This window comes from Lactuca serriola, chromosome 8, assembly GCF_051521515.1.
Source record: "Lactuca serriola cultivar US96UC23 chromosome 8, Lser_US96UC23_V15, whole genome shotgun sequence".
NCBI lineage: Eukaryota > Viridiplantae > Streptophyta > Magnoliopsida > Asterales > Asteraceae > Lactuca > Lactuca serriola.
Window position 1 is genome coordinate 72226941 of NC_136415.1, and position 21985 is coordinate 72248925.

At 36.3% G+C, this 21985-nt stretch overlaps 1 protein-coding gene across 1 annotated transcript; it reads left to right on the plus strand.

The window, feature by feature from the left end:
• Nucleotides 1–909: 909 nt before the first annotated feature.
• On the plus strand, nt 910–14959 carry LOC145067033 (TMV resistance protein N-like). The gene is made up of 9 exons (XM_079014257.1): nt 910–1064; nt 2828–3425; nt 3902–5000; nt 5093–5314; nt 11941–12744; nt 12835–13584; nt 13704–13858; nt 14063–14198; nt 14456–14959. Exons 2-6 carry the CDS (start codon nt 2914–2916, stop codon nt 13444–13446), a joined length of 3249 nt encoding a protein of 1082 aa, XP_078870383.1. The 5' UTR covers nt 910–1064; nt 2828–2913; the 3' UTR covers nt 13447–13584; nt 13704–13858; nt 14063–14198; nt 14456–14959.
• Nucleotides 14960–21985: the final 7026 nt, after the last annotated feature.

The following is a 21985-nucleotide window of genomic DNA, read 5'->3' on the forward strand; positions in this document are numbered from 1 at the left end:
CGATTTAAAGGTTTAACAAAGGGCAACCACAATTCAACACTACTTCATCCAATCTTCTCCCTTTGGTTTTTTCATTTTGGTGGATCGGAGGGGTCTAACTTGAAGCTTCCAGTCGTTCCCCATCCTCCGCCCTTGGAATGATTCGACGTTAATTCAGTCTGACATTTTAAACCTTAGATTAAACATGTAGTGAAGAAATCGAAATCCAGAAATCGTTGGTTGATTTGGTCGTCGGACGTCGGGTCTCCTGCAATAGGTTGCTTCTTCTTGTGGGATCCGCTGACACGGGTTTGAGGTGGGTTGTGGGTGTCATTGGTTAAGAGGAGAAGGGCGACAGATAATTGTTGGATGATTCGCTGATTCAGGGTAAAAGGGGGAAGATGATTGGAAGGAGGAGTGAGCAACGCATTTCCCATGAACACCAGGCAACTGCGTGAAGGTTTTCATCGTCGGCGGTAGCGATTTCAGTGGCATTGTGGAGGTGGCACCGGAAAGAGGGGAGAAGGAGGAAGGGGGAACTGAGGTGTCGCCGGTGGTTTAGGTTTCCCTTTCATTCTTCACAATATTAGAAAGACTAGGGGCCATATCTAATAAGAAATTTCTTTTAAAATTTTATTTAATAAGTTAATAAAACAACACAATGAAAATAATAGATATGGCTATATTGGTCATTTTGAGTCGCTAGGGACCAACATCGTAACAAAATCAAACTATAGGACGGTCCGAATTAAAACTAAGTTAAGGACTAAACATGTAAATTAACTCAAACCACAGGGACCATTCGTTTATTTTACTCTTTATTTTATGACCAAAAAATTTTAAAAAATTATTCAGAGAACAAAATTGTAATGTTCTCTTATTTATAGTTACTTTTTTTCCTACTCTTTCTAAAACTGAGAGAGAGGGTAGTCAACGATAGAAGAAAAGATACCGACCTACTCAAATTGATCCAAGTTCGAAAGAGAAATTAAGGAAGGAATTTTCCGAAATTGAAGTATAAGCTTGCAAACTGAAGAGCTTAGTGAGCGCGTCTGCTAAAAGTTTGGTGCTGCTGGGAATTTGAGGTATGTTCCCTAAACTGATAACTTGATGAGCCACAAATTATCAATAAGAAAGAAATGGAAGCGCTTAGCTGTTAATGATGTTTTTATATAACTTATTAAGTAAATTTAATCAAACAGTGAAAAAAATGTCAATTCGGAATGTGAGAAATCGTATTATGACCTAATTTAGTCCAAAGCTGTGAAGCTTTTGAATTAGTGTAGTTAGATGATCAAATTAAGCAATTCGTGAAGTTAGTATGCTGTTGTGTATGTTATAAACGAATGGAATTTGGAAGTAAATGAGCCTAATGATATGTGTATGAGTTGTCGATACAAAAATAAAATATAATAGGCGGATTGGTCCGTTGTGCGCTGCTGTGTTTTTTGAACAAATCCAAGTAAGCTTGGCACTATTTGAATTTGTGTTTCACTACGTTTAAGAACCAAATACTTGGGGAATTCAATAACGATACTAAATTTTTTTATTCGGATACAAGTTATGGGTTTTAGCCGTAAAGCAAAAGGTCATAAAGGTAAGCTTTGTGAAGACCTTATGATGATTATACAATGGTAAATGAAGACGTTATGATGATTATGAGTGTGAATTTTGTACATGGTAGGCTTTTGAAAGTTGTAATGTAGTGACTTAGTGAAAAAATCTTGAAGGCTATAAGTGTCCTCTGTCCTAGGAGAGATAGATGTTGACATCAATCTATAAATATGAATATATCCCTTTCTATCCATAGAGAATGACTAAGTGGCAGCAATGATGTGTAAAATTATTGGAAGATCATGATTTTAAAGATGAAAGTGGGAGTGTGGGACCGTTTATATGAAATCCATACTTTTAGTAACTTTCCTGTAAATAGACATGTCTTGATGGGAAGTTTCTTGTTTTTTCATTAAGAAACACCTGGAATCATGTTTATAGATAGAGTCCGCTAAACTAAGAAATTAAGTAACATAATTTCGATTGACTTTCTGAGTGTACCCTGTGCATGAAATAGGAGAAGCTGTTCGTAAACAATGTAAATGCTGGGTGTGTAATGACATTATTATTGGTTTGTACCAAAGTGGTCAACTTTGTTCACACTATACTAGTGAATCATTGGATTTGAAATTTGAATGCAATACAAATGAATTGTTAACCAAGATATATACTCTAGGTAAAAGATGTAGTGTATATCATTATTTAATGTAAAAATCCCTGGGGTGTATTACTTTATTCCATATTTTATTGTATGGAACGGTAGGTCAGAGATGGTATTTATGTATTTGTTAAAATTTTGGGGTATAAGTTATCTGACAAATAGCATAGGTGATGCAATAAATTTGGTGTGAGAATGTACAATGTAAAAGTGTGGTGGTTAAATGTTGAAACTATGAAAATTGATTATAAAGATAAGGGAATTATATTTACTTTTCCATTATCTTCACTTTGTGGTTAACCAATCTAGAGACTTGAGAGAAGAGTCAAGTTGTAGAGGCAAAGCATCCACATACTCAAAATGATTCAAGTTGAAAGAAGATATTAAAGGAACAAATCCTATGGAAATTGAAGTATAAGCTTGCAAAGTAAAGATTTCAGAAAGGGATTATGCTAAAGTTTGGTGTTGTTGGGAAATTTTCACCCTGTCTTTTCAGAAAAATCTCAACATACAGCTGTAAGCAAAATATTAGTATGTATAATGTAATTGTGTTAAAACCAACTGATATCACCTAAATTAGTGGTAACCGGTTACTCCAATTATGAGTTCTGACAAGGTTTTTCTATATGATAACAGGTTTTATTGGAAACTCACATCTGTCTGTATAAAGTTCATTTCATTGAGGTGCTCAAACCACATACTGGCAACATATCAACACATCAATGGCATCATCATCATCATCATCATCATTTTCCCCTTCCGCTCCGGTATTTTCTTCTAAATCATGGAAGTATGATGTATTTCTTAGCTTTAGAGGAGAGGATACCCGCAAGACCTTTGTAGATCATCTCTACACAGCTCTTGAACAACAAGGCATCTACACCTACAAGGACGATGAAACACTTCCTCGGGGTGAATCGATAGGTCCATCCCTTATGAATGCTATAGAAGAATCACAAATTGCTGTCATCATATTCTCTGAAAACTATGCAGATTCTTCATGGTGCTTACATGAACTTGCACATATCATGAAATGCAAGGATACCGGAAACCAAATCGTTTTGCCCATATTTTATAATGTGGATCCATCTGATGTGCGAAAACAAAAGAGAAAATATGGAGAAACATTTTCCAAACATGAGTTGGAGAACGAGAACAATGTTGAATCTTGGAGAAAAGCACTCATGGATGCAAGTAACATTTCTGGATGGGAATCCAAGCACATTGCCAATGGGTAATTTTCTTCATTGTTTTTGTGAAACACATGTATACTTGTATCTTAGAAGTTTTTATCTAAATGTTTTGATTATTCGATGATGTTGATGAACTAGATAATCACAGGCTCTACTAGATCAATTTATCATTTTGGTAAAGTTAAAAGATATGTATCAAGTCCTAGGATTATGAATAACCTTAAATTAAGTTTTGATGGACTTCGTTAAGTTCTGATTCTAATAGCATACTTGATGCCTCGCTTCAAGCCGCAACACATCCATCTTGCTTCACTTTTTGTTATATGAAACTATTTTCGATGTTTCCCGAGAAAATTGTTACAAACTACCTTTAAATTTAACTTTTCAACTTCTATTTAAAATATTAAATTTTAATGGTGATTATGATCCCTTATTTCTATTTCATGGAACATGAAAAACGTTACCTCTTTCGTCAATGTGAGCATGTGTTGATTATCCTTGTATGTCCAACGTGTAGGCATGAATCAAAGGTTATCAAAGAAATTGTTGACACAATTTCTCGTAGGCTGCATCTAGTAACTCAAAGTGCAAATGAAAACCTGGTTGGAATAGAGGCTCGCATGCAAGATCTGAAATCAAAGTTACAAATTGGCTCAGGTGGCGTGCGCATGATTGGAATATGGGGGGTCGGGGGTGGTGGTAAGACTACTCTTGTGTCTGCTATTTATGATGAAATCTCTAGCAAGTTTGATGGTTGCTGCTTTATAAAAAATATCCGGGAGGAATCAAGCAAAAATGGATCGGAAAAATTGCAAGAGAAAATCATTTTTGGTGTTTTGAAACAAAAGCAAGTGACAATAGAGAGAGTTGAGGAAGGAAGACAAATGATAAAGGATAGGTTGTGCCACAAAATGGTCTTGATTGTGCTAGATGATGTCAATCAGCTTGACCAACTAAAAGCGTTAGCTGGATCACATGATTGGTTTGGTGAAGGAAGTCGAATAATAATCACAACAAGAGATGTGCATTTATTAAATGCACACAGAGTAGATGTGATGCACAATATTCGCTTGCTAAACGATGATGAGTCTATTAAGCTCTTTTGCAAGCATGCATGCCGGGATTACAGATGGACGGAAGATTACGGGCAGCTTTCTAAAGAGGTTGTCTCTTATGCTGGTGGGCTTCCATTAGCACTTACAGTAATCGGTTCTTTCTTGTGTGACAAAAACATTCATGAGTGGAGGAGTACATTAGCCAGACTGAAAGACATCCCGGATGATAATATTTTGGAAGCGCTAAAAGTCAGCTTTGATGGACTTAAACCACTTGAGCAAGACTTGTTTCTTGATATAGCATGTTTTTTTAGGTGGGAGAAGAAAGATAGGGCAATGGAGATGCTTGATGCTTGTGGTTTTCATCCTGTTATAGGAGTGAAGGTGTTGATACAAAAGGCTCTCATAACTATTTCCAATGGAAGGTTTGATATGCATGATCTGGTGCAAGAAATGGGACACCACATCGTTAGAGGTGAACACCGCAAGAATCCTGAAAAACATAGTAGAGTTTGGAAGAGGGAAGATATTTTTAAGATATGTGTTATGGGTGCAACTGCGGTAATGGTTAAGCTAGCTTTGCATGATGTATTATTTATGTATAAACAAAAATTTTGAATCTATCCTGATACCATTTTGTTCTTCTATCACAGGAACTTGACAAGATCGAAGCAATAAAAATGGATTTTCGGTTTCACCCAACAAAAAAACAAGAACAAGATCTTCCTACAGTCTACTCTGCAAACATGAAGAACCTTCGGTATATGGATTCGAGAGGTGGTCAACTATCATTGTCTAATGACCTTCCACTAAGGCAGCTTTGCTGTCTTATATTGTGCGAAGGCTTGCAAAAACAACTTTGGGAGGGTTGTAAGGTAATTTGTATTGTTTATTACTTTATTTAATTAATAGATGAAAATGATAAGACCAGATTAACAACAGAATCAAAGATAACCTAATGCTTTGATTAATCAATAAAGGGGAGCCTGAATTTTGAGAATCAGGAAGTCTCCAAACAGAATGTAAACTGTGAAAAACTTGTCTAACCCTAATGGGGGCTTAACCCTCCTTATTTAAGCCTCCTACCTAAAGGATATGTCCTAAACAAAATTAAATACCATATAATTACTATAAATATTTTTAATTACGGAAAGTACTAAACAGCCCCTATTGATTTCTTCTTCGCCTCTGATACACCTTTGTCAACTTTGGTCGGTTCATATCAATAACCCCCTCCCCCCCTCTCTCTGAAATATCACCTTGTCCTCAAGGTAAGACTCGGGAAACTGTCGCTGAGCCGACTCTTTCTCTTCCCAAGTTGCTTTCTCCTCATGTAAGCCTTTCCACTGGACCAACCATTCCTCAACACCTCGCTGTATTCTGCTTCGCACCACCTTTTCTGGAACCAGCATCCCATCATCCGTGGCAGTCAATTCCTCGGGAAGGGTTGTGAGCACCTCTTGACTTCCGACAACCTTCTTAAGCTAGTAAACATGAAAAACCGGATGAATAGAAGCATTATCGGGAAGCTTTAACTTATACGCCACTTTGCCCACTCGAGTCAGAACCTGGAATGGCCCATAGAAACACGGAGCCAACTTCTCGTTTGTGCTTTTAGCTACCGTAACCTTCCGATATGGTCATAGTTTCAAGTAAACCAAGTCATCAGCCACGAATTCCACATCTCTTCTATTACCATCAGCATGAGTCTTCATAATCTACTGTGCCCGGAGCAGATACAACTTAATTTCCTTGAGAACTTCATCCCTTGCTTGTAGATATCTGTCCACCTCAAATGTGACAACAATATCAGAATCATATCGAATCAAATGCGGTGGATCTCGTCCATAAAGTAGCTTGAATGGGGCCATTCGAATAGAAGAGCGGTATGAAGTATTATACCAATACGCAACCCATATATGGTAGCCATTTCACCCATTCCTTTGGCTGAGTGGAAGAAAAACACCACAAGTATGTTTCCAAATTTCTATTGACGACTTATGTCTGGCCATCCGTTTGCGGATGGTACGCGGTCCTGCATTTTAGGGTTGTACCCGAGTCCTTAAATAGCTCCTTCAAAAAATGGTTGATGAACACCCCATGGTTAAATCTTCCTAGATCCGTTCTGGTAGCTTTAACGGTTGGAGCAACCCTGTCGGTGCCAAATGGGAGTACTTATTGCACTGAAATCTGGCACATTCAACCACCGGTTTTGCCACATCCCTCTTCATACCAATCTAATATAACTCCCTAGAAAGGCATTGGTACGTCTTTTACATGTCTTCATGACCACTACTTGCCCCGGCATGCGATTTGTGAAACACATGAGAGACCCAGATAGATGTTCGTGGAATCACCAGCTTACCCATATGCATACCCTTATACAACACATGCCCCTGTCATGCCTCCTGATCTCATACACATCCATGTCACCAGCAGCTGAATCAATTTTCGCCTGAATATCATAAATGTGCTGGTCAAGGCTCAATTTAGCCAGCAAGTTAGCATGGTTGCTAATCCGAGAAACCGTTAATGCCGACAAGGAAACTCCCTCTCCGCGTCTCTGGACAACGCATCAACAGCGCCATTCTCTCCCACAGGTCAATACAAGATTTTGAAATTGAACCCATATAACTTTGAATTCTAGCGTTGATGTTCCCCGGCCACCAAACCCTGGTCAAGCAAAAATTTCAAGCTCTTTTGATCGGTCAATACTGTAAATTGGCGTCCTAACAAATATGACCACCATTTTTGTACCGCCAGTACAATTGCCATTAACCCGCGCTCCTATACCGATTTGAGTTGGGCTTAGCTACCCAATACTCGGTTGAAATAAGCTACGGGTTGGCCTTCTTCTATTAGTACTGCCCTTACCCCTTGACCAGATGCGTTCATCTCCACTGTAAACTTTTTGGAGAAATCAGGCTAAAACGGGCACTTGAGTCATGGCTTGTTGTAATTAATGGAATGCATGGGTTCCTTCGTTACTCCCAACAAATTTATCCTTCTTTAAAAGATCTGTTAAGGCTCTTGCAAATTTTCTTTTGTATCATTGCACAAATTTTCTGTGATAACTGGTTAAACCCAAGAACCCACTAAGTTCTCGAAGAGTCTTGGGAATCGGCCACTCTAACATAGCCAAAATCTTATTCAGATGATCAGCCATGGCCCCATCCTTGGTCACGACGTGACTGAAATAATCCACCCTCCCATGGTCAAAAACACATTTTTCTTTCTGTTGAAAAACAACCTCTCGGTTTTAAGGCAGCCAAAAATGACTTTGAGGTGCTCCCCCGGTGTTCTTCCATTGTTTTGTTGTAAACCAAAATATCTTTGAAAAGACAAAGGGTAAAAAACCTTATTAATTAACGACTGGAATGTCGATGGAGCGTTTGTCAACCCGAAAGGCATTACAAGGAACTTGTAGTGTCCCTCGTGTGTGCGTAATGCCATTTTTGGAACATCTTGCGGTTTCATCCGAATCTAATGGTACCCTGATTTTAGATCATGTTTGTTGAAAACCGCTGCCCCGTGAAGTTCGTCCAATAGCTCGTCTATAATCGAGATCTAGAATTTGTCCAAAACTGCCAGGGCACGATAATCTACATAGAAGCATCACTGCTGTCTTTTTTTAACAAGTAAAAATGGATTGGAGAATGGGCTAGAGCTCAGCTGTATGATCTCCACTGTGATCATCACATCCACTAGTCGTACGTTCTTGCTTTTTTGTAATTGTGGGAACCGATAGGGTCGAACGTTAACGCTCTCAGTCCCGAGTTCATCGAGCGTGGGATGAACTTGGGATTGAGATTCGAACACTGAACTTCTAGAATAGTGATGGTCGGGTTCACCTCGCAATGTTACTCATTTTTTGGTTACCGTAACAGGTTATTGTTAATTCCTACCAATTCACTCTCTTATCGCCCAACGTATGCAACTACTTCATGCCAAATATGATATTGTTGCTGCCCAGTTCCAAGGGGGTAAAAGTCATTAACCAACTGGTATTCAAGTAGGGTTAATAGTTAATACCATACCCTTACATATTCCTCTATTGTGATCTCACTTCTCGTTCCCCATCATAACCCCCATCTTGCGAAGCCCTTTCACAGCTTAGCCTAGAAGCCCTATGATAATGTGCCCTTAGCACGGGCTAGAAGCTGCGCCCAGCCCTGCTGAAAGGCGTCATGGAAGACCGCCAGACCAAGCTACTCCCATTGCAGCCGCCAAAACGAAGTCTCGCGCCACGGGCGTCCCTCTAGAGCCGGACGCCCACATTGAAGGCTCAGCCCTCAGCGGGGGCCTTCCACTCCGTGACAAATCCAATGACTCCAAGCGACAAGGAGTATGCTCAGAGCTTTACTACCTTATTACCTGAACCAATCGTCAGCTCTGGCACAACAAGGAGCACGATTAATCAATCAAGGCACTAGATCCTATCGGAGCTGACGACCTTGTCCCATGTATTGGCCAGAGGTCCCAGCATAAAAGGTCTCCTCCGCCACCTTAAAGAGTAAGTCATTCTCTCTCAGCTCTAACCATACACTCTCAATTCAACCACTAACTTGACCGTTTTAGCATTTTTCCAAGAGCTCCTCCCTCAGAGAGAGAGAGAGAGAGAGAGAGAGAGAGAGAGAGAGAGATTGTTCTTCTCTGTTGTGACCTTGCAGGTCTCCCGGAATGACCAAGATTACTCTGTAACCGCCCAGAGCCACCGCTTCAGATTACCGGAGGACGTGGTCACATCACCCTACAATGTGTAATGACAAAAAAATTATGGGTGGCACCATTGTCAATGAGTACCACCTCCTCCTGATCACTAATCATACCACACGGCTTCATCGTATGGGGTGTCGTGAATCCCATTATCGAACTCGCCGACATTGAGACCATGTCCAAGTGCACATGCTCCTGCCTCTCGGGTTCCTCCTCTTCAACGTCGACCAGCAAAAGGGTTTTGTCAGGACAACGATGGCCAGATGCAAATTTTCCACCACAGCAGAAACAAAGGCCCTTGGCCTTAGTATCTGCAAACTCCGCGTTTGTCATTCTTTTAGAAGGGGCTCTAGTAGTTAGTTGCACCTGAGGTGTCCTTGAGGGCCTACGAACCATGTTGTCGTTCCCCACCCGTCGCAGAATGGTTACCCATTGCTCTTGACTTGCCCTTGTTTGGCCCCACATATTAACTCATTCGACTTTCATCTATCAACAAGGCCAACTTAATCGTTTGTCCAAGCCTTGTAGGTTGCATCATTTTAACCGGATTGTGCAAATCTGGCTTAAGTCCCTTAACGAAAGTACCCTCCGGCGAATGCCCCCTAGTTGAGCCGCCAACTGTTCAAATATCCCCATGTAATTTTGTGCCTATCCTCCTGTTTGATGGCTAAAAACTGCTCATATAGGTCACCCACTTAAGAAGTCTGAAAACGTTCCAATATCCTGAGTTTAAGCTCCTCCCAACTTTGAAATGGTGTCCCATGTTCATTCCAATGGTACCAAGCTGGTACCGGACCTTCTAGGCACAACACTACTGTCTGTAATTGCTCTCCTAATGTGGTTAGGCCCTGCATATCAAAAAACCCATGTTTTGAAAACCGGACCGGACCGGCCGGTTCGACCGGTTCAACCGGGAACCGGTCAGGTTACCGGTTTTCTCAAGCCTAAAAACCGTTTGTTTTCAAACCGGATAAAACCGTCCGGTTCACCAAAAAACCGGTTCAACCAGCCCGGTTCAACCAACGAAAAACCGGTTTTTATAAATTATAAGAAAAAAAAAAAACTTAAACTTTCAAACGCCGGTTGATGGACCCAACGCATGGATCCGGCTGAACTAATTTGCATGACCCTTCTTTATATAAGCAAGTGGCTACCTTTGTTTTTACTTCCAACCGATGTGGGAAGTATAAGGATTACTTAATGTAAAACCTTTACTTCATACGTTTTATACTCCAAATAACTAATTTTTATTCTATTTATCTTTCGATGTGGGATACTATAGGATTGTCCCATTGTTTAACATAATCCTTTTCAAACCTCAAAGACTATGGATCATTAATATATATATATATATATATATATATATATATATATATATATATATATATATATACACCGGTTTTTACGGGTTTTAGGACCGGTCGGACCAATTGAACCATCGGACCATTAAGACGGCCGGTTCAATGTCCGTTCCGGTTTTCAAAACCTTGCAAAAAACTGTTCCGCCTTGTACACCCACCCATATACGTCGTTGCCTTCACAGTGGCCCCTTCCTTGCCCTTGGTTAGAGATTGGTGGCTGCCATGGTTGGTCCCATGTGATTGCTTCTTGGAAAGTGCTGATCTCAATCCCCCATCCATCACCGGTGTATGATTTAAACTTGCTATTGTTGGAACCGTCCCCAGGGTGAAGGGAGGTGGTCCAAGGAATCTTTGTTCATCGAACAGAAAGGAGGATGTGGCGTGTAAGAAGGTTGGGGTTGCGATTGCATGTGTGGTTGCATGATTGGTGGCTGTTGCCAACCCCTGGAGGCAGTTTTTAGCGGAATAGAAGCAGCCACCTTAGTGATTGTAACAATTGGAGGGGTCACCTGGGGAATTGGTTGCGTAGGCGGTGGTGGTGGTGGTTACGATGCCCTAAGTAGGAGGGCCATTATTTCTTAATTGCTTGTCTACTTTCCGATTCTGCCCTCATCTCCACCAATTCTTGATCCACCTTCTCGAACCGCTCCAGTGATTGTGTTTGAAAATCTACTAGATTCTTATCAAGAGTCGGATCCTTGTTGAGGTTTCAGGCGGCAGTATCAGATCGGGTGTCTGGTTTTCCCATGGTTCAAGTAAGAGGATAAATCCTAAACAAAATCAAATACCATATAATTACCATAAATATTTTAAATTACGAAAAGTACTAAACAGCCCCCGGAGAATGCTTCTTGCGCCTCTGATAGACTTTTGTCAACTTTGGTGGGTTCATATCAGAAAACAAAGTTGATGAATTACTGAAATGACTAATCCAGAGTAAATTTCAAGTATCTATAGTATTAAAAAGCTTGGACCTTTATTCTATGAATACCATTTGTCTTCATAACTATAAACTTTTCAAAAAACAAATTGTTTATTGACATATTAATTAGTCATTGTAGTACATGGTATTTATGTAAAGCCCATCCTCCAACAAGTTATCATCTCATATATTTATTTTTAGAACAGCCAACTCATACACCCATTACGTTACCTTTTGGGTTTAAAGATCTATTAGTCATTGTTGATTAAAGACCATTATAAAATATTGATAACACTGATTTGGGTTTAAAGATCTATTATTATCTTGTTTTTCTTATATGTTTTATAGATATTTTATTAAATAACTGAACACTTCAGTTGATTCAGTTGATTTCCATATGTGGATGGAAGGAACTAGTTTATGCGTGTGTGTGTGTGCCATTTTCCTTCAAATCTTGTCACGTTTTATACATTTTTGACTTGTTTGCACTTTTATTAAACAGTTGCTGCCAAATTTGAAGTTATTGAAACTTTGTGATATGAATAACCTAATCATGACACCAGATTTTATTGGACTTCCAAATCTTGAAAGGTTCATTCTTAATGGATGTGGGTATTTAGAAGAAATTCATCCATCGTTTGGATGCTTGGAAAAGCTTGTTTTCTTATCTATAGAATATTGTCCCAGTCTTGAGATGTTTCCACCGATTAGGGGAATAAAGAAACTTGATACCCTTTCATTCAAAGGACACCTCAAACTTGTTAAGTTTCCAAAGATCCAACAACAGAAAATGGAGAATTTACCACATCTTGATTTGGATAATAGTGGGAATGAAATTGCATCCTACATAGAATCTTGTCCAAAATTTTTTGTTAATTGTTGCAGCAATCTTCCTGGTGTAGAATGTTTATGTCGGTTAGGGTTTTTTAACAACTGGCAAGAACTCCGCTTCTTAAGGAAGTTGGATCTGCACTGGTTCAACTTGCGAGATAAAGACCTAGGCTCTAATGTTTTAGAGTTGCCCAACTTGCAACAGCTCGATCTAAGAGGAAATAAGTTTTCACGATTAAGTTTTAGTTGCTTCCGACTTCCTCGGCTCAAATGGCTCAACGTGTCATGGTGCCAAGGACTTGTAGAGTTGTCGGAGCTGCCATCAAGTATGGCCGTTGTCATAGCAGATTTTTGTGGCTCACTTGAAAGCATTGGAGATATTTCAAACTGTAAATGGTTGTGGAAAGTCTCACTTCGGGGGGACAAGAAAGTAGGTCCACTTGTTGGTGAGATATTACTAGACTCCATGCTCCAGGTTTGCCTCTACTCTACGTACCTTTTGAATTTCGATCTTTATCATATATTTATCAAAACATACAAATACATGAATGTGTTTTTATGGCAGGGAAATGCTATTGAAGATCATTTTATCAATGTTGTTCTTGAACAGCAGATTCCAAAGGGGTTTGTAGGTAGGTTCTTTAGGGGAAAAACATTTACAAAGCGTCACCCACATGTTAAATGGGACCTATATACCCAGCATATTCAATCTCATGATGACACGTTTATACTGCATCTTCCAGATGATTGGTGCAATGACTTTTGTGGGTTCTTAATACGTATTGTTACCCAGGACCTAACAATGTGGATGGATATAAGCATCAAGCAGGATCCAGATGAAGAAGATTCTCGGTTTGAGATTTGGCAGGAATCCAATGAGGTACCAGAGCCTGAATATGGTGGAGATGTTAGGACACACGTGGGATATGTTTCCTTTAGTTCATTGAGGCAGACCACATCATTGAGTCCATCATACAATATCATTTCATTTTCCATAAAGGGGTATTGGACTTCATTTGCAGCTGAGCTCGTTCCTAGAAAAAGTAAAGATGATCCGGTGCAAACAAGAAAATTTGCAACAGATTGCTCAGAATTTTGGGATGAGGCAAATGATGCATCTAAGGAATTTATGATCCAAGATAATTCTAAGTCTTCTATCAATATTATATGGAAATAAAACATCTATCAGATCCATACACCCATATATCTCTCAACTCTTTGCCGGTTCATATAGTCTGCACTCTGAATTTATGAATGCGATTACACTGCGCATCATACATTGAAAAACAGATTGCAAAGGTGATTGCATATCAAGGTAAAAACTCCTGATTTGATCCTAGGTTTTGATACTGTAAGATACATCGAGTATTGAAAGAGAATGCTTGGTATATAAGCTTTAGCTAATTCATATGACTACACTTTGTATTTATACAGCAAAGGAAAGCACCACCTCTATATCATGACAGGGTGTGACTCACAGCAGAGCGAACAATCACCTGTAAGGCACATCATATATAACTGCCTCCAACTACCACGATATTATAGTCTAACATAACACATCAAGGGAGCAAGAAGATGCAAGATCAGAAGTAGGTTTATGTAATAGAAATACTCTAATTGTTCTCAATGATGTCTATGACCTTGACCAGCTAAAGGTGCTAGGTGGATTACATGATTGATGTGATCTATGGTGTCAGTTTATTATCACATAATGAGGCTAATGCTCTTTCATAGACATGCGTATTATCAAAATTCCAACTCAACCCTTGCATCATTTTATTTCTTTGTTGCAGGCAAATGACAAGATTAAAGAGATAATACATCAAAGGACTTCATCACTTTTTCCTAAGCTTGTCAAAAACATGAAGAAGCCAAGGTTCCTTCTATTTACCATGTTTTGGTAAATAATTTACAAACTACATTGTTTTGGTAAATACTTTTTACAACTACTGCTATTTAGTTAAAAACTCCAAGATGAGAAGTAGGTTATGTAATAATAGAAATACTGTAATTTATTTCAATGATGTCAATGACCTTGACCAAATAGAGGTGCTCGGTGGATTACATGATTGGTTTGATGAAGTGCCCCACATAATGAAGCTGTTCAGCACTATCGTAGACATGCATATCAGCCTATCATGTATATTCTAACTCAACCCTTGCATCATTTTATTTGTTTATTGCAGGCAAATGACATGATTAAAGAGATAATAAATACATCAAAGGTCTTCATCATGTATTCCCAAGCTTGTTAAAAACAAGAAGCTAAGGTTCCTTCTATGTGCCTTTCTTCTTTCACCAACAATGTTGAAGGGCCCAATTGTCTTTCTCATAAGTTGCACCTTATTTGTTGGTCGTATCTCGTGTGTTATCCTGCAAATCCGATAGTCAGTTTCCAACCCATGTAGCTTGTTGTTCTACAATCGTACGAGAGCTTGCAAAAAAGAGCTTTGGAGGGGTTGTAAGATAAATCAAATGTTTCTTTAATTAACATATAAAAACTTTGGATCCTGTGTAAAAAGTCTGACTAATTTATTCTGTAATTTGTTTTTAGATATATTGGTAAAACTGTTTGTTGTGGCTTTGAGTATTGGTCTTATCGAGCAACTTTAGTGTAGCTTTACAATCTATATAAGTTAATGTGCACAAAGCACCTGATAATCTGATATGAAACCTGCTTATTTCCTCAACTTCAGAACATTATTTCATCTTTGTCTTCCTGCACATCATTCGGACAGCTCTGGAATATGCAATGAAAATGTTGATGTATATGTTTTTAGCTTTGAATTAGTTTAGACATCTTTGGAGTGCAACAAAGATTTAAGCTATTGGGTTATTGTTATTAATAATGATTTCGAAATGAAACTATAACTTTATTAATTGAACCCAACATCTCAATATACGATGAGTAATTATATAAACCCAAACATATGAATCATAAGTGTGTTGTTTTCCATGGCAGGATAATGCTATTGAAGATTACTTTTTCAGTCTTGCAATTGAAGATATGAATCCAGGGAGGCTTTTTGGTAGATTGTTGTTTAGGGTTGGAACATTTACACTTCATCTACCACAATGACTTTTTCTGTGTTGTTCTCTAATAATAAAGTCATCAAGCAGGAGGTAGATGAAGGTTCTCTATTTGAGCTTTCACATGAGTCTAGTGTAGCAGTGGAGCCTTAATATGGTGGAACGACATGTGTAGGATATGTTTCCTTTGGTTCATTGAGGAACACCACATTTTCGAATTCATCATACACTATGATATATATAATAACAAATGTTACAGTTTTGGTACCCCGAGAACTACAAACATACAATACAATACATATAATAATTTTTTGTTTCCTAGTCTAATAGAAACTTTGTTAGTTGTTACTACCTTGATATTTTCCTTACAAAACCTGTACTATTTTCAATCAAACTTGAGATAAAGAGCACGGAAAATTCTTACTGTTTGAACATCACTGATATATCCCGAGCTGGATCAAATAATGCCATTAGAGGATCCCACTTCAGCATAGAACATATTTTGCACTGGCATACAATTAAAAAGCTCAAAATAAACTTTTAATTTTCAAACTAATTTCGGGGACCAATTATAGGCAGTTTTTCGACTTTTAATCCAATTATTCTTTCCATAGCATTTCATTTTTTTCTGGAATAAATGGCAATCAAGTTTCAGGATTGTGAATTGGAAAAGTAGGATCTCATATATTTTACTAGGAATCAGCAGAATATCAATGCCAACTAGATTGCTATCAACTTAAGTAACTAAATTAAGATAAAGAAGGATAAACAAATAGATCAAAATGGTTTCAAAACATATAAAATTCATTCAATCAGCTTCAACATAAAAGGCTAAAAGCCACAATAACTAGATCGGAGATTCTTCATCCAGTAAAACTACAAGGGAGAATGACATTTTTTTCTGATAATTTGGGCTAATGAATAGGAAGGGAATCCCTACTTTTCTGTTTGCTGCTCAATGTACATCTTTTTTGGAATCTTCTGGTACTATATGAACTAAAACACTAACACAGCCTAATAAGTCAGTAACTCATTGATAATGATATTAATTAGTATGTGAACTGTAAACATATACAGATCAGACTTTGGATTATGTAAAAGGTAAACCATATTGGAATTGGAAAATATAGCGGCCTAATTGCCTTTTGGTCCCTTTAATGGGAAAATCACAGATAAATTTGGGTATCATATATTCAACAGGACAACAGCATATCTAAACAGAGATCTCGAATCAAAGACAATTTGCATAATTGGTTCCTTTGATGGGAAAAACCGAAGAAGCCAGATGCATAAAGTAGCAGATTGATGATGTTAAAATCAGGGCCGATTCCTCTATTCAACAGAAAACAGGAAAACAGCATAAGATGAAATCAAAAACAGATAAATGGCGAACAATTGCATTGACAGAGAATGGGAGAACGAGTGTGATGATATGGAAAGGGTATTGGGGGACCGATGTACATAATAATATAGGTCGAATTGGAGTCATCTGAATCGTTCCTCACTTACTTGGTATTCGGATTACAGGATTTTGGAATCCCGTATCATCATCGTCTTCTGATCTCCTCCTTTTTTTTTTTTTTTTTTTTTTGTGTCAAGACTCGAGAACAAGGCTGTTGGAAAGTTGGGCCCTCACCATTGGACTTTGGAGTTGGAGGTGAACCATGTGGTGGGCCAAGTTTGAAAATAAGGGGGTGTTTGGGAATTTGGATTCATTATTGGCGTTTGTTAGGGTATTTTCATTTTTTTTTCTTTTTTCTTTTTCATCCTAACTTAAAATTGTTTGTAACTCAGATCCCAACCTCATTTCTCCTGATGAAGCATTCCCAAGATCAAGTTTTTACTTGTTCAATAAACAGAGGAAAAAGAAAAAACATATCATAATCAATATTTTTATTTTCAATATCAAAATGGTTTTTGCACTTAAGCAAGATAATAAATTTACAAATTAATATTAAAACCTACTAATGATCTTTAAGACCTAGTCAAGTGTGGAAGCAAAAAGGTCCAATACATGACCTAGGCTAACCATATGCTTTAAAAGTTCTTCGTAAAATTAAATCTTATTCCTTAAATACAATATTCCATTTTTATCTAGATCTTCTTTATGTGAACATACGTGACCCAATAGGTTTTTGGTACAAATCATTCAGAACCAAGAACTAATAGAAGTTTTAATACGCGTTTTAAAATTGATTATTGTGACTTTGATTGACTTCAACAATCATAACCAAAATAGGATGATCACAAGCATGATCAAAATAAGGAACTACTTAAGAATATGGTCTTTTTTTTTTGATGTGGTACACAAATAACCTTATACTTTGCAATAATATCTATGTGAAATATATATATATATATATATATATATATATATATATATATATATATATATATATATATATATATGCTGCAAAATTCATTTTTTCAATGGTGTGCATCACAAAAAAATTCAAAAAAAATAAAATAAATGGAATATTATATATTTCGCAATATTTGAAGACATGACTTTTTATTTATCTTTAATCTTTGGTGGTATAATCATTTAAAAATGTGAAATCATAGCAAAGGATGATTTTACATGATCCCATAATAAAATATGTGATCATTTGTGTAAAAAAATATGTTAATTTTATTAAAAAAACATTTTCCTAATATTTTGGTGTTTTGTGATATTTTTCACATTTTAAGGGTTTAAGGTGATAGTGTGTAGAATTGTGATGACTGATCAAAGGAATTATAAATACATTCTTGTTATTATCACTCCGTCGTTAATCGATATGAAGAATGGAGAGAAATGAGTCAATGATGAAGGGAAGGTATAAGCTTAGAAAATTATTAGAAGAAATCTATTGGAAATTGAAGCATAAGCTTCCAAAGTAAAGAGCTTAGAAAGGGTGTTTGCTAAAGTGTGACGTTGCTGGGAATTTGAGGTACGTTCCTCAAACTGTTATACTGATTAATTATAAATTACTGAGAAAGAAATGGAAGTGTTAATGAAGTTTTCTATAAGTTATTAAGTAAAATTTATCAGTGGGTTAAAAAAATGTTGATCCGGGTTGTGATAATCGTATTTTGACCTAATTTAGTCAACGTTGTGAAGTTATTGAGTTGCTGTAGCTAGATGATCAAAGTAAACAATCCGTGAAGTTAATATGCTGCTGTGTATGTTATAAATGAATGGAATTTGGAGGAAAATGACTATTGAATTCTTGTATTGCTATGTTTAAGCACCAAATACTTTTGGAAGTTCATTATTAGTCATTTACTGATTACCATTTGTGGTATTAGTGATGAAAAATCGTTTGGGTGTAAAGATAGGTTGAGGATCTATTTTTTGAGACACTGAAGCAAGTTAAGAAAAAAAAATGTATTGTCTAAAAAAAGACACTTAATATCAAAAAAGTAGTATACAGTTGCTCTCGTCTTATGTTCCTATGTTGAAAGTGGTCCGTGTATCTTTATCGTGAACTTTAAAAATATATTTTTATCTACATAAGTTACTGAATTGTCATTTAAGAATTGAATCACTCATATTATTAATATTATGTAACTTTCTTACAAACTATCAAGGAAAATAAAGCTAATTGTTAAGAACGTTAAGCTTACCAATAACCATAACTAACTAACCAATGATTTAATGTTTAAGTTATAGTTTATCATTTTATAATTATTAGTCATTGTTTACCAATATAAGTTATCTTTAATCAAATAGAGACAAGAGAAAACCACCTAATTAAGTAATAGAAGAATGAATAACTGGAGCACAGATATATTGAGGCTGCGATCAATCAGAGAGTCAACAGAGAGATGAGAGTCAATTCTGATTGTGTATTGCGCTCGAGTATGAGTTGACAATTTGTTTTTTTCTTTTTCTTACTTTTTTGTGCTTTTGTTTTGGATATCGAATAATTAATAAGAGCGCATGCATACGTTCCATAGCTACAAGTCCGCCTCTGATGTCAAATTGGTTCTTAAGCTTCAAAAGTTGGCAAGTATGAGGATACATTCATGAATATTAGCAGACCCCATTAATGATCTTTCTATGTAGTCGAGTGCGGAAGAAAAAAGTTCTTATACATGACCTATGCTAACCATCTGCTGTTAAAGTTCATAAAATTAAATCACCTTCCCAAAATATGGTGTTGTGTCTCTATCTAGATCTTTATGTGCCAATACCAGAACTAATATATCTTTTGATACAATCTACAAGAACCAAACACTAATAAAAGTTTGCATGTATGTTTTAAATTTGATTATTCTTGACTTGATTATTGGGACATAATTAACCAAAATAAGAAGATAACAAATTGATCAACATTAGGGAGGTACTTAATAGAATGGCCCTTTTTTCGATGTTTTACACAATGACCTGGCCCTATTGATCAAAATTAGGGAGGTACTTAATAAAATTTTATAATTGTCATTTCGAAACATAACAAATGGCAAGTAGATACGATACAATAGCATCAAAATGTGATATTTAGTGGAAAAATCGATAATATTAGAAGTTTTATAATTTTCATTTTGAAAATTGGTAGATAGAGTTTTTGAAAAGTATCTCATACAATGCGATAAAACACATTATATATTTACTGAAATCCCAATTCCCAAATGCCCTATTAAGAATGGCCCTATTAATCAAAACTAAGGAGGTACTCGATAGAATTTTATAATTATCATTTCGAAACATAACAAACGGAAAGTAGATAAGACACTATAGCATCAAAATGTGACATTTGGTGGTAAAATCAGTAATATTAGAAAATTTATAATTGTCATTTCGAAAATTGATAGATAGAGTTTTTGAACAGTGACCCTTGTAATGAGATAAAATACACATTATGTATTTTCTGAAATCCCAAATGCCCTATTTATGTATTTTTGCAAATCGCCAAAAACTAGATCATTTATTTATATCTTACAAAATCAGGTGACCAGTTTTGTAAATATCCCTATTTTACGGGTTAGGATGTGATAGTGTTAAGAACTGTGATGACTAATAATGAAACTCTGAAACATGAGTAAATATATAGAGGATTATAGTTACTTTCTTATTGTTTTCACTCTTTCGTTAATGGAAATGAAGAAATGATAGAAAAGAGTCAACGGTACCTACCTACTCAAATCGATCCAAGTTAAAAGAATAAATTAAGGAATCCTATGGAGATGAAGTATAAGCTTGCAGAGTAAAGAGCTACAAAGGGTTTCTGCTAAAGTTTGATTTTTCACGGGATCTGAGGTACATTCTTCAAACTGATAAATCGATGAATTATAAGTTACCATGAAAGAAATGGAAGTTGTGAAGATTTAGAATTAGTGTAGTTAGATGATCAAATTAAATAATCTGTTAAGTTAATATGCTGTTGTGTATGTTATAAATGAATGGAATTTGGAGGATGATGACTAATGATGTGTGTATGCGTTGTGGATACAAAAAGAAAGTGAAACAGGTCCGTGTTGTAGTGATGTGTGTTTGTCGAAAGGTGTTAGGACGTTTACTGACTACCAATTGTGTTGTTTCAAATTGATTCTGGTTAGCGATGAAAATATTGATTTGGTGTAAACATAAGTAGAGGATCTATTGTTGGGACGTTTTGGCGAGTTTCAACTTAACCTTTTTAAATCGGATACAAGTTATAGGTGTTGGTGTAATGGGAAAGCAAAAGTTCATAAATTAAGCCTTGTGAAACCAATAGAGACTTATAATCAATACACTTATAATTAATGATGATTACAAGTCTGAATTTTAATAGATGGTAAAATTATAAAAATTGTAATATAGTGACCTAGTAAAGTTTCTTTAAAGGCTATATATGTCCTTTTGTATTACAAGAGATAAATGTTGACATCAAATTATAAATGTGAACATATATCTTGCGCTCCAAGGAGAATTGGATCTAGGCACCATTGATGCGAGTGTGAAGTTTTCTAGAGGATCAGAATGGTGAAGATGAAAGTGGTAGTGCTTAGGAAATCCAGAATTAAGTAACTTTGTTGTATATTGATGGTCTGCTAAACTAAAAAATTACATAAGACCATTTCGATTGAATTTCATGGAGTGTATTAGTGTACCCTTAGTTAGCATGAACTTGAGAGGCTGTTTGTAAACAATATTGTAATTATGTTTTAAGATTCTATGGTAATCTTAAGTGTGAAAACAATTTTGTAATTGATATATAATTTCTTTTCTAACTATTTGAAATACATATAGCATATATTTTATACGAAATGAAATATGCTTATATGTAATTTATTTAAGAATACCTTTATTTGATTAAATAAAATAACGCGTTTAATTAATCAAGTTAATATATTTAGTTTTGTATCTAATCCATAACAAAAAATTATGTTCGAATAATTCATTCCATTATTTTGAGCCAACCTAACATGACTATAAAATGTAATGATCTATTCTATTACCTTGTTCATTCCATTCCATCATAGCAAATGAACCGTATGGAATTATAATTACTTTTTCATTATTTTCCCATGGAAATTAATGTATGAGCTTGCAAAGTACAGAGTTCGGGAAGGGAGTTTGCTAAAATTTGGTTTTGCTCAGAAATCTCCTCCACTTCTTTTAAGAAGAATCTCAAAGTAGAATATAGAGTAAAACATTAGTTTTTACAATGTGATTGTGGAAAAACTAACTCACATTACCTAAATTGTTTCATGCCTATCTT